At 42.9% G+C, this 13,566-nt stretch overlaps 1 protein-coding gene across 12 annotated transcripts in view; it reads left to right on the forward strand.

Annotated features, from left to right (window-relative positions):
- The first annotated feature begins 848 nt into the window (after nt 1-848).
- FN1 (fibronectin 1) overlaps nt 849-13,566 on the forward strand; it is a 66,081-nt gene continuing 53,363 nt past the window's right edge. For 8 of the 12 annotated variants that reach the window (XM_032859850.1, XM_032859856.1, XM_032859852.1 and 5 more), the window contains exons 1-9: nt 850-1,251; nt 2,198-2,326; nt 3,248-3,385; nt 4,766-4,897; nt 6,307-6,444; nt 8,594-8,752; nt 10,888-11,079; nt 11,847-12,026; nt 12,638-12,814. In XM_032859850.1, coding sequence (XP_032715741.1) covers nt 1,104-1,251; nt 2,198-2,326; nt 3,248-3,385; nt 4,766-4,897; nt 6,307-6,444; nt 8,594-8,752; nt 10,888-11,079; nt 11,847-12,026; nt 12,638-12,814 — 1,393 coding nt within the window. In that variant the 5' untranslated portion in view covers nt 850-1,103. Of the gene's footprint in view, nt 1,252-2,197; nt 2,327-3,247; nt 3,386-4,765; nt 4,898-6,306; nt 6,445-8,593; nt 8,753-10,887; nt 11,080-11,846; nt 12,027-12,637; nt 12,815-13,566 lie in introns of all 12 variants that reach the window. The other 4 variants (XM_032859857.1, XM_032859859.1, XM_032859862.1 and 1 more) reach the window with 2 other exon arrangements.

Here is a 13,566-nt window from a genome sequence, read left to right on the forward strand (position 1 = left end):
AACTGCTGCTTTGTCCTTCCAAAAAGAAAACCCGTTCTTTGAATTTCCCCCAGATCCTCCAAGCACCCCCGCAGAACTTAGTAGAAGCTCATTAAAGAGACTTAGTAGAAGCTCATGGGAAAAAAAAAAATCGCGTTCCTCCCTGTTCCCCAACTAACCCTTCCTCAGAGCCGGGGAGGTACAGTGTTCAGAAGGGGAGAGGTCTGGAACGGGAAGCTGCGAAGGCAAAGAAAGTGAGTCCCAAGTCAGTGCACATTAGACCAAAGAAAGGGAGCAGGAGCAGAGCCAGCCCCGCCCTGGGACTGCGAAGTCTACATTCCTACAGCTGGCTGCAAGGTGGTGGCTACTTTATGGTTTTTCCTCCCCCCCCCCCCCCAAAAACACCCCAGTGAGCAGACTTTTTTTTTTTTTCCCCCCAGAGGTGACGCAATTCCTCAACTGCCCTAGCCCCCAGTAAAAAAGGAAAGGAAAGGAAAACCGGGGGGGGGGGGTGTCTTGCGAACCCCTTCGCCTCGCACAACTCCAGCCCTTCCCTTTCCTCCCAGTCTACCCCTTTCCAGCCGCTTCCCATCCCTCCCCCTCAGCCTCAAGAAAGTTTGACGACCGCAAAGGAAACCGAAAAAAAGTTCTCCAGCCCCAATCCTGGCGGGCGATCAGCATCTCTTTTGTTCGCGGCGAACCCACAGTCCCCCTGACGTCACCCGGAGCCGGGGCCAATCCGCGCGCGGTCGGCGGCGGCGGCGGCGGCCCGAGCATGGGGGGAGCCGGGCCGTCCCTCCTCCGCGGCGCCCAGGGCCTCGCGGGGGACGGGAGGGGACCGTCCCATATAAACCCCGGCGCTCGGGGCTGTGCCGCCCGCGCCGGCTGCGCTCTGCAGGGGGACGAGAGGGAGCCCCAGGCGCGAGCGCGGGAGAGGGGACCGGCAGCCACAACTTCCCTCGTCCTCTTCTTCCCCTCTGTCCCTCCAGTCGTCCCCTTCCCCGTCTCCTGGCCCCCGCTTTCTCGGGGGCATCAACTCGCGTCTTCCCGCAGGTTGCAAAGGGAGCCAAACTTGGTGGCAACTTGCCTTCTGGTGAGGGTGTCTCTCCCCGCACCGTCTCAAGATGCTCAGGGGTCCGGGGCCCCGGCTGCTGCTGCTGGCCGTCCTGTGCCTGGGGACAGCGGTGCCCTCCACCGGAGCCTCGAAGAGCAGGAGGCAGGCTCAGCAAATCGTTCAGCCCCAGAGCTCCGCGGCTGTCAGCCAGAGCAAGCGTGAGTACTGACCGCGGGCTGAAACAGGCTGTCGCGAGGATGGGACCTGAGGCCAACCAAAGTTGGGCTGAAGTTCTGAGCGCGCGTGTGCGGCGTGTGTGCACGCCTTAATGAGAGCAACCGGCTCAGGACACAAAAGGCTCGTGGCTGGAGCAGGCTAGTTTCGAGAGCCTTAGAATAAACGCAGGCATTGGAGGACAGGGGTTTTGCGAGGTTCCGTAGCGCTCTTGTCAACTCCGCTTATTCAAGAAGTCCTCCTATGCATTCATCCAAGCTTACTTTAAAGAGGGACTTTCCATTTGGGATTAGTGCGGCTCTTAAGTCTCCGATTTTCTTTGTTACTAAATGATTGGCTTTTTTTTTTTTTTTTTTTAATGGGGATGGGAGGAGGGTGGTTCGATAGCTCTGTGACTCCTAGCTAACTTGAAGAGTTGTAATTGGTTCACAGGGCCTTGGGGCCCTTCAGGATACTACTCCAAGAACTGAGATCGGAATTCCTCTTCCAGTTTTGCAAAGACACACCCTCCCTTAGCCTTGGCTAAAGGAAACTGCTTAAAGTCCATTTTGATTTATTTCCTCCGCCCAAAGCATTGAAGGTCCTTGCATATTTTAAAAAGTAATCCAGGTATCTACTCTTGAAAATGTTTCTGTTCCTTTGATGTAGACCCTTGGCCAGATGAAAATGACATTGTAAATAACATTTATATAAGTTAAAAGAAAATAAAGGAATATCTAAATATCTATGTGTACAAATCATGGTTAACTCTTTAGATAGCTAATTTCTATATATTTTCGTGGAATACTGTTTTTAATTCTGATGTTCTTATGATTAAGTTATTTTTCTAGGTTTGTTGCTTAGTCTCATCGGTTTAGTTGTGCACGAAAATTCCATACTTTGGAAAAAGAAGATGCAGATGTAATTACTTTTTTCTTCAATCATTTATAGCTGGTTGTTACGACAATGGGAAACACTATCAGATAAACCAACAGTGGGAGCGGACCTACCTGGGAAATGCCTTGGTTTGTACCTGTTACGGAGGGAGCCGAGGCTTTAACTGCGAGAGCAAACCTGAACGTAAGTGGTGGGAGCCTGGCAGTTAGTATCTTTGAATATATGGAGAACTGGTGCCTGATAATTAAACTTAGCATTGGTTATAAATTTTCCCAATAGAATTATCTGTCGTTTCCTCTTTAAAAACTGTTAGTAAGTTCTTCTACTCGCCTTCCGCATGTTACTTCTACCTTTACAACAGAAGAACCAGTGTGTCCCAAAGTAGTTCCTAGTCTTCTTTCTGTTTTATTGTCCTAAAGCCATTGATGAGAAAAGGGGAAATTTTGTGTTCTCCCTCCAAAAAAATTGCTTATGAAATTTTAATTTATTAGAAAGGAATTTCAGATCTTAAACTGTAAGATTATGGGCCAGGAAAACTCTTTGGGCACTAAACTGTGAAGTGATTTGTCAGCTGCAAAGAAAACCACTAACCACTTACTTCAAAGTGCCGGTTCTTTTAGGACCATTGTTCTGTTTCTCTTGTAATTACAGCAACTCCTCGAGAGAAGCCCTGATGAGGCTAGAATGGAAATAGTAGCATTAAGAAATGACAGTACCTTGTGGACGGTGGGGCTCTTCAGATTGTTTGCTTTTCATGTGGACCCCGGTTTGACCATCTGTGTCAGAGATCAGAATCTGAAACCTTCCTTCACAGTCTAGCCAGTCCTAAAGTAGCACTTAATATGGCTTTTTTCCTAAGGTCCGGAGAATCCTTTACAATAGAAATTCACTTACCAAAAAAAGTGGAGAACTGATCAAAATTCAAAAGCTGAGCTTTGTTAAAGCCTGGGGTAGAATCCAGATCTCCCGTTTAAGTTTGTTACACACTTGGTCGTACCATGCTACCCAGAACGGAAGACTGTGAGTGTTTCTTTGGAAGGGATTAGTGGGATAGAAAAGCTTTTACATACTTGAGGCTCTCATGGACTTTCCTTGTCTCCTCAGCTGAAGAGACTTGCTTTGACAAGTACACGGGGAACACCTACCGAGTGGGGGACACTTACGAGCGACCGAAGGACTCCATGATCTGGGACTGTACCTGTATTGGAGCTGGGCGAGGGCGAATAAGCTGTACCATTGCAAGTAAGAAAGACATTCTGTGAGCTGATGCCAAGATAGCATATATGTGAATTTCGCCATCGCCTTTGCTGTCACTTTCTGTTATGCATGACTGGTTTACGCCCAGGGGACCAGTTGCTCTTCTGTGGTCACCCAGCTGGTCCCTGTGCTTCTGGAAGATGGTTCTGTGCATAGGGGGAAGCAGTCTGTGTGGAGTTAGGAGTACCAAGGGGATCTCTTGAGTTCCATTTCAGTAAGAAATGTTTCGAGGAGTTGTCCATTTTATACTACCTCGTTTTAGATGTAATATAAATTTATATTTATATTACATTATTTATAATCAAGCCAGACTGATTAAGTGATTATGTGCAGTGATTAGGAAGATGGTCTGGAAGAGTGAATTAGCCATTGCGTGGTCGGCTCTTGCTTGTGAGTGAGAGACCTGTTGCCATCTCATGGATATAGTCTGGTTTCTTTGAAACCTATAGTTTTTACCCAGGAAGCTAATCTCTCTGTCCTCAGGGGAAATATGGAATGATTAGCCTACTAGTGTTTCCAAGGACCTTTGGGCACTGTGCTGACTATCATCAATTCTAGTTTAGTCAAGGCAACTTTCCACGGTGAATCACTGGATTACCAATGGACTCTATGAACAAAGCATTTCGTTTGTTTAATCCACCCTTTAAGTGTAAGTTACTTGAAAGGCTTCTGTCCAAAAGAACAAAGCAGTCCCTTGTGAACAGACCCAATCAGCTTCTCCCATATTTAACATTAGGGTTTATTCAAGTGTGTTGGCAGTCGAAGAGTCCGTGGTCCATAGTGTTTATAGTCTCGTGGGCATTCAGCCTTTGGATGTGCCACTGTGTTAAACAGCTTAGAAGAGTACCCAGATCTCCTTACCTGAGAGGTAGACGTCTGTTTGATATCCACCAATATGACATTTTTAACCTCTGGTAAAATATGGGCTCTCCCACTCCAGAAGGCTGGAAAGCTATGCCCAATGTGAGGCGGTCCTTTCATTCAGTCAGGCTCAACCTGCTGTGACTGTGGAGAGGGGATGCCTTCCAGCCTTTCTTTTCTGCTGCTTTAGGACCCAATTTCCTGTGATCTCTCCGAGGAACCAGGATTTATGGCCTCTTGCTTTGCCATGCAGTTTTCTGTGTGATTTCCCATCGTGCTTAAACAAGACATTTAACTGAATGACCCAAAATGACCAGCCCTATTAACTTTTCCCCTGCCTCTGATGGGAAGGCTGTCCTCTGTGTGCTCACTTTGTCTAACCCAAGTACCTGCTTGGTACATGGGTGGAACATGAGACCTTTTCTTTTTGTTTTCTTTCCTTTTTTTTTTTTTTTTTAATATTCTCTGTCTCTGTTTCTAACATTTGCTTTTTGTCTTGAACAGACCGTTGCCATGAAGGGGGTCAGTCCTACAAGATCGGGGACACCTGGAGGAGACCACATGAGACTGGTGGTTACATGCTGGAGTGTGTGTGTCTTGGCAACGGGAAGGGAGAATGGACCTGCAAGCCTGTAGGTGTGTGTCTCTGAGAGATGAGTGAGACGTGGGGAAGCACAGTCACAGTGCTGGGTCAGCCCAAAGCCACGTGGCCACAAGATCTGGATTCCAATTCAAAAAAGAATGAAATGGAAATTTTCAAATACTGAAATAGTTTATAATCCTGAAGGATTAGGATTTTTCATAGTCCTGAAGTCCTGAAGGAATCAGATCAGAAAGTACTAAGCAGGGGTGCCTGGGTGGCTCAGTGGGTTGGGCCTCTGCCTTCGGCTCAGGTCATGGTCTCAGGGTCCTGGGATCGAGCCCCACATGGGGCTCTCTGCTCGTCAGGGAGCCTGCTTCCCCCCCGCCCCCCCCCGCCTGACTCTCTGCCTACTTGTGATCTCTCTCTCTCTCTCAAATAAATAAACAAAATCTTAAAAAAAAAAAAAAAAGAAAGTACTAAGCATTGATGAAAGTCTTAATTTTGTTTCAAAAGCACAAGATAGAATTGAAAGATTTAGGAAAAAGTCATTTCTTTTGTCTGATACCTGGTCTCAGATTTCCCCTTGGTCAAGATGTAAATTATTTGAAAGAAAAAACAATGACGCTTATAAAAAAAATACATATATATATATATATATATATATATATATATATATATTTATCTGAGAGAGAGAGAGTGTGAGAACTGGTGTTGGGAGGAAGGGCAGAGGGAGAGGCAGACTCCCCACTGAGCAGGAAGCCTGTTACAGGACTTGATCCCAGGACCCTGGGATCATGATCCAAGCTCAAGGCAGATGCTTAATCGACTGAGCCACCCAGGAGCCCACAATGGTGCTTTTGACATATTTCTTTCTTGGAACAATGCTGTGTGTTCTCTATCACGCCTTAGGGATTTTTTCTTCACAATGAAAATTTTTGAGCTGCTTTAACCTCAGTCTTCAGTTGGATTCTATAAATACAAATCTGAGTTTCTGTCTATAACTTTTACTGTGTTTACTTCTTGTTCGTGAATGCAAAGGCTTTTATTTTGCTTTATGTTGTAACTGTTTTTCCAGAAATCAAAATTTCAACAGCTTTCTTTTTTTTTTATGCATTTATAATTAAGATTAGAATTGGGCACAGTCTCCCACAGACGAACACATACACGCATCCTTTGCGCCCCAGTAATGGTGTGAACAGTGGTCCTAGCTGATGTACCCAGTCCATGTACTTACTAGGAGAACAGCAATGCTGCCTGCCAGCTTGGCTTGATCTTTCTTTCACTTTGGTTACTTACTGTGTGCTTAGTTACAGGGCGTGCCTTTCTTTTTGAACAGAGTACCACTTAAAAAAAAATGTGGCTCAATTTTTGCTTACATGATACACTTTAAATTACAAGGAAACTGCACAATTCAAAATAACTTTTTTTTTTTTTCCTGTTTTTCATCCAAATTTCCCTACAGCTGAGAAATGTTTTGATCACGCTGCTGGGACTTCCTACGTCGTTGGAGAGACCTGGGAAAAGCCATATCAAGGCTGGATGATGGTGGATTGTACTTGTCTGGGAGAAGGCAGTGGACGTATCACCTGTACTTCTAGAAGTATGTTTTAGCTCTTTATGCTCAAGATGAGGCCAGGTATTGTTTTCTGGATTCCTAGAGGGACTTATAATGTGGTGTCACTTGGCACACACCTGATACACCAGCAGGTTTTGGTAACACTTGGACGTCGAGAAAAATCCACAATCAATTTATTCTGCTTCTTCAAAGAAAAGACCTTTAATAGGGTCTTAGGCTATCAGCTGCTAAGAAAGAACCCAAATATTCATTCAAAGGCCAAATGTGCTGTAGACTTGAAGATTAGTTGCAAATGTTTGATCTAAAGTATCACTGAGCTCTTTTCCAAGTATTAAGAGCAAAGAAATGATTAAAATAATGTGCAAAGACCTCTTTGAGTATGTTGATACTATTGACATAGAATGGCGCAAAGCTCTGAAGTCTTAGGTCTCCTTCTGTGTTTGAAACTTAAATAAGGCATATTCGTCGACAAAATTGATAAAAATAAAAAGTACTTATAGGTTAAAATTATGTGCCTACCTGGGGTTAAAGACAGTGTCTCTTACCCAAAGCTTCAATATAGGCTTATTAGTGCCATAAAGAAGCTGGCTTCTGGTACCTCTTCTGTTCCTGCCAAGTTTGCCTCTAGGCCCATGTTGCTTTGGGGACCCAAGGCTCCATTTTTGAACTTTCAAACCAATAGCAACTATAGAATTTATTGAAGCAAAGCAGCCATTAACAATTGGTGTTATAAATAAATCCTAAATCAAATCTAAATACATTGAACCTATTTTCTTTATCGAGTTTAAAGTATTTAACCATCTTAAAAGGTTCATCATCCAAATTTGAGTTCTTTGCTAATAAAAAACTAAGTCTTTCACAGAAAGTGATAATAATTCTGACAGTCTTTCCCAGAAACTTGCTGGTTCATTAGATCTTTTGCATTTAAAATGATATTATGATCGTCAGACTTTCAAGACCTTGGTGGCAATGACTCAAACCCTCATCTATTATTCAAAGCTCTTCTAATAACAAGTTTGAGAAAAGTTCCTCAAAGCAAAGTCATTCATTCCATGAAATTTTGAGTAAGTCCCCACTGTGTACAAAACTGCATAGGACCACAAAACTGAACTGGACATTAGCCCAGCCTCCAAAGAGTACTTAGTAAGTTGGTCAGGGAGATGAGAAAGGCTTAGACATATTCATCTCCCACAAGGTCCAGTATTAAGGGCTTCAAGACGAATACTGAAAATGTGCTATGGGGGTTCAGTGAAGACCATCCTTCTAGTTGGGGATTTGGGGAAAAGCTGTAAGCAGCCATAATATCTTCATCCAGACCTCCCTTCTGGTGATAGATCAATGTGGGTGTGTATTTGTGTAGACTTACTTCAACCATCTAATTATTTTCTCTCATCCAGGGCAGTGACTTTCTGACTCCTACAAAAATCAGATCCTCCCTTCTCTCACTGTAGCATATGGGCAAAACTGGATTATGACTGAAACAATCTATTTGCCAGATAATTGAACACATAGACTGATGGCAGTTTAGTTTTTTCCATTCCACTGAGCAATTTAAAAAAAAAAAAACATTTTATTGGTGATTTTAAGTAGGTGTGTGTTGAGAAAGGAGAGAAGAGAACATTTTAGTCAAAGAAGTGGTAGTCTCCTGAATTTTCTTACAAAGCAAATGAAGAAAGAGATGCTGTTATCTTTTTATAGCTTCTTTAGGGAATTGGGGGAGACCTTTTGAAACCTAATTGCCTCTATTTTTTCTTAATTTCTAAGGACCCCTGTTGAAAGGACAGTCATATGCAGTAATTACCAGGAGGAAACGGGGAGAGCCTGGGAAGGAAAGAGAGGGAAAAATAGAAAGCCAAAGAATGAATTTGATCAAAGGACCAATGTGAAAACAATTTTTTTTTTAAATTAACAAATGAAAGATGACGAAAAAATATTTCGGCAAACAGAGAAGTAAAACAAGACTAAATCATACAAAATCACACATCTCCCTTTCTGCAGGAACAAATGGAATCCTGTGACACCAGGATTATGTATAAACATATCACCAAAATATAGCTCACCAAACTTTAAACCATGACCTTCTTTTGGGGTTGACCCTGGTGCCTCCCCTCCCCCCCTACCCCCGCCCCGCTTGACCTGACTTGCATATTTAAATGCTTCCTTTCTGAAACAGACCGATGCAATGATCAGGACACCAGGACATCCTACCGAATTGGAGATACTTGGAGCAAGAAGGATAATCGGGGGAACCTTCTCCAGTGCATCTGCACGGGCAACGGCCGAGGGGAGTGGAAGTGCGAACGCCACGCGTCTGTGCAGACGACATCCACTGGTGAGGCGCAGAGCTAGTGGGGCCGGAAACAGGAAGTCATTTCAAAATGTATTTCTGCGAATCCATCTTTCCTTTGACCTGCCATTTGAGGATGAGTTGCTGGGTTTCTGCTAATCATCTGAGTTCATTTACAGATGTTGGTTGTTAAGACTTTGTTTAGTATCAGTTTTTAAATTTAAATAAAAATTAGAAAAAACGTCCTGGGAAGGTGGAAGCAGTTTTAGCCCCAAGAGTGTAAACGGATCTTTAAGGAAATTCTAATATTATAAAACCTACACAATTTCTATGGAGATATATACTCACCATACACATTCCTATGCAGATGTATTTTTAATACCTAAAGGGGATTTTAATGGAAACGAAGGAGTTATGATGAATTACATGACTACATGATTCCTCTGCTAGGACAAGGGAAAGAAGTACATTTCTTCTTTTTCGAAATGGAATATATTTCCTTGTCCTGACATTCAGCTCTCTTTGCAGCGGAAACAATCCTTTATGTGTGGTTTCCATACTCCAGCAGACTTTGTTGCATTCCATAAAATAATGCACAATCATTTTCTTCATGTATTGGCATTCACAATTTGAGAAATTCAGAGGAGGCCTAGAGATGAGAATGAATGACACAATGTCTAAGCATTTAAAACAAAAAAAGAAGTTTTTATTACTTCTAGTGCAAGAATAAGATCTTTGCATTGTAGCTTGTTTTGTAAGAGTCTGAAGACAGAAATATGACACTCGAGGGTGTGTACTTGCTACCATTCCTAATATGTTCTCATCAGGTTTTCACTACATAATGCACTAGCATTGTTGCTTAGCCCTTTATCAGTCAGTCATTTAGCTAAAAATATTGATTATTTATTTAGATTTTTCTTCTTTTGATGAGTTTTCATCTTGTTCTGAGCACTTCCGAAGGTGAACAAGATTAGATTTGATAGTCTCTTTGAGTTATTTGATTATTATCAGTGAAATTACTGCCATCCAAAGAAAGAAACAAATACAAATATCAATCTCCTGAAATAGTTTAATAGGGTTGTTGGGGTTTGAAGGGGTAAAGATTCAATAAATGTTGTCTATTTCTATTAATATTATGAATAGTATACGGAAAAGTTTCTGTTATTCAAAAAGGTTGATAAACACTGGGATTAAAAAAAAATGGAACGTCCTCCTGTAGGATCTTTATATTGCCTTGCATTGTACCTCTTCAGTGGAGTATATTAATACAAATGCCATCTCCCCCATGGATGTGGCCTTGGGACCTGTCATCTGTGAAGTGTCTTTGGGTTCTCATGTTGAGCAACACTTAGGTAGATGGTGAATTCAATCTACCTATTATCCTGGTGTCAGTTCTGACTCTTCTTCTACAGGCCTGGCCTTTGGAAGAACAGATTTCCAAAAGCTTAAAGAAAAAAATCAACATATTCTGTTGTCTTACTCTGAAAGGAAAGCTATGTTAAAAGGATTGATTGGTTTTAGAAACACAACAAGCAAATTCCCAAATAATCTTGGGGAGAAACAAAATGTGGAAGGAGGGGCAACTTCTAGGGAATTCCGGGGTATTCTCTGATGAGCTCAGAGTTAAACAGATGACCATGGGTCTCATACAGAGTGGTAGGCACTTCTCAAAAACAATATTGGGAAGAGAAATGTTCAGTGATATTGAACTTATGGGAGCTGCTAAGAGAGCAAGGGTGAGGAGAAAGGAGAGGCATGAAGACAGCACAGGGTACATGAGAGAATGGGGAGATGAGGCATAGAGCAAAGAAGGAAGTGGAAGGAACTTAGTGGTGGAGGATTCTGAAGGAGAGGACCATGAGCTTCCTGGAGCGACTGAGGAATTGTTGAAAGCATCTGCTCTGTTGACTGACAGGATAATGTCTGGGATTTAGAAATGTAATCCCAGTAGCTCCAGATGAGCTGGACGATGGTGACCATTTGGTGGACTCCTACAGATTATTTCCTCGGCTGAGTGTAGAAGCTAATGCAGAAAGGGAGGGACATTTCTTTCCAGTTCCAGGTCAGTAACACCATGGATTTCAGAGTGATCTGTGTGGGACCCTGAGGATCCCAAGTCCAGAAGAGTTTATTTGTTTTCTCTTATCCAGGTTTGTAACTGCCTTTTCTCACGCTCCTAGGATCTGGCCCCTTCACAGATGTCCGAACGGCCATTTACCAGCCTCAGCCCCACCCCCAACCTGCTCCGTACGGCCACTGTGTCACAGACAGTGGTGTGGTTTACTCTGTGGGGATGCAGTGGCTGAAGACACAAGGAAATAAGCAAATGCTTTGCACTTGCCTGGGCAACGGAGTCAGCTGCCAAGAGACAGGTCTGCACTGACTTTTCAAACAATAGTACTGATAGCTTCTTATTACTTAATTTTTGAAAGGCAATACCTTCATCTACCAAAAAAGAAAGAAAGAGAGAAACAGTAAAACAAACCAGAAAAGCTTATAATCTTTCCACCCTGTGATAACAACCAGGGTTGGCATTTCATATATTTTCTTCTAATCTTTTTAATCTATGTAGTTTCTTTCCTGGAGTGGGAATTCGGCTGCTATGTATTATTTTTATTTGTCTAAAATGTTGTTGCAAGAGGGTTGCCTTCTGAATAGCAAATCAACCGTATTTTAAACTCTCAATCGCCAATTTCTGGAGCTTCGCAGTGTAAACTTCCCTCAACAACCTAATGCGTTTTCTCTGGGCTACAACGTGGTAGTAATGATAACAGGAACATTCGGGACACTTGACTTTTCCCTAGAAGAACCTCATGTGTTTATTAAGGCACCAACAGTGTTGTCTGTATCCCTCCAGTATACCTTAAGCAGCATTCTTAATGAACCTGTATTAACATACCTTTACAAATGGGGAAACTGAGGCATAACAGCAGAGGTGGCAACAAAGAACTCAGGCATCGCTCTAGGCGCAAAGGTCAGGGTTCCTGAGTAACACGTTTTGACTGACATTAACTAGGTGGTGATCTCTACTAGCAGCTTGAGGGCACAGGCTCCATCTCAATTAAGCTAGAAAGAAGCAGCTGCTGGTGGGACATAAATGCAGACTTATTTACCGAGAGCCTTTTGGTTATGCTTGTAGCCGTCACCCAGACTTATGGTGGCAATTCCAATGGGGAGCCATGTGTCCTACCGTTCACCTACAACGGCAGAACATTCTACTCCTGCACCACGGAAGGGCGACAGGACGGCCACCTGTGGTGCAGCACCACCTCCAATTACGAACAAGACCAGAAATACTCCTTCTGTACAGACCACACCGGTGAGTCTCCCCAGGGGGAAACAGAGCAGTGAGAAAAAGCCATTTCTCCTATTTCCATTGGCCAGGCTTCTAGCCGCTCATCTTGAGGCTGCCGAAGAAATAGTACTTTTGTTCTATCTGAACCCAAGAGACGTGAAGCTGACTTAGCCGCTGAAGACCCTTCCGGGTTCTCCAGTCCTCCTGGGAAATGACACCCAGGGGAAAGCCCTCCAGTTCAATTCTTTTTGACACAGTTGGGATTCTGATGTGATTAAAGATACGGTGTATTAAAATCCATAGGCGATCCCACAGGGCTCAAGAATACACAGGATGGATGCCTCAGAGCCTCTGCTGCTCTTCTGCTTAAAACTGTTTTATTCCCAGCAACCGTTTGATCTTTTCTCTTTGGGCTGGGAAAATGAGAGAGGAACTGGATTCAAGTCTATTTTGAAGGTAGAAGGAGGATATGCTAAGGCAGCCTGCAGCTCTGTGATCAGGCATTCTTGATTCGGGGGGTGGATTCCCTGTGAATTAGCTCCAGAACCCCGGCTTGCTCGGAGCCTCCTTGTCCTTGCACCCTGCTGTGCTTCGCTGTAATACTCGTCTTCCTATTTGTGTCCTCTTCCGGGCAGTTTTGGTTCAGACTCGAGGTGGGAACTCCAATGGTGCCTTGTGCCACTTCCCCTTCTTGTACAACAACCACAACTACACGGACTGTACTTCTGAGGGCAGGAGGGACAACATGAAGTGGTGTGGAACCACGCCCAACTACGACGCTGACCAGAAGTTTGGATTCTGCCCCATGGCTGGTAAGATGAAGCCCTGTAGGCACCCATTTATGTAGTAAGACAGAAGAATAGTGTCCAGTTTACTCCCAGTTCGCCCATTCAATCCTAATTTTCAGACAGCACAAAACTTCATGAGGTATACTTTCATATCTGTGTTAAGTGTATATATTATTACATAAATGGTATGTATATTATATATGTATAGTATATATAATATATATTATATGTAGTACATATTTAGTATATAATTATTTATGTAATTGTAAAATCCTTTTGATATAATTTAATAGCCAAAAACATATAAATACATTAAAAACACTTTTTAAGACATCTGGAAATGCACATTTTTCACAAGTTTGTCATTTGTAAGGAACACATAGCTGATTATCTTAACACATTTCATGTGTAACTGCTATAGTCACAGACCTACTATATTTACACCTAACTGTGGCTCAACTAGAATACATTCTCTCACTTATGAAATACCAAAATGGCCCAAACTCTATGTTTTCTGGCAAGTATGGGATCTTTTCTGGTTTCAGGAGGGATATAGTTGGTATGAATGGTGAAGGGGAAGTCAATACCAAAACCTTTTGTTTTCAAATCTCAAGAACCCCACAGGTTACATTTGATCTTCTATTTGTAGAACCCCACTTGCACTGTCATCAAGTGTCTGTATAAGGCAATGAAACCCAAGAACACTACTTATACTCACTTTTATTTCTTTCAACAAATAGATTATTGGATTAAGAAGAAAACCATGCTTTCACTTG

This window comes from Lontra canadensis, unplaced genomic scaffold (genome assembly GCF_010015895.1).
Source record: "Lontra canadensis isolate GAN:19392208 unplaced genomic scaffold, GSC_riverotter_1.0 scaffold18, whole genome shotgun sequence".
Classification (NCBI taxonomy): Eukaryota; Metazoa; Chordata; class Mammalia; order Carnivora; family Mustelidae; genus Lontra; species Lontra canadensis.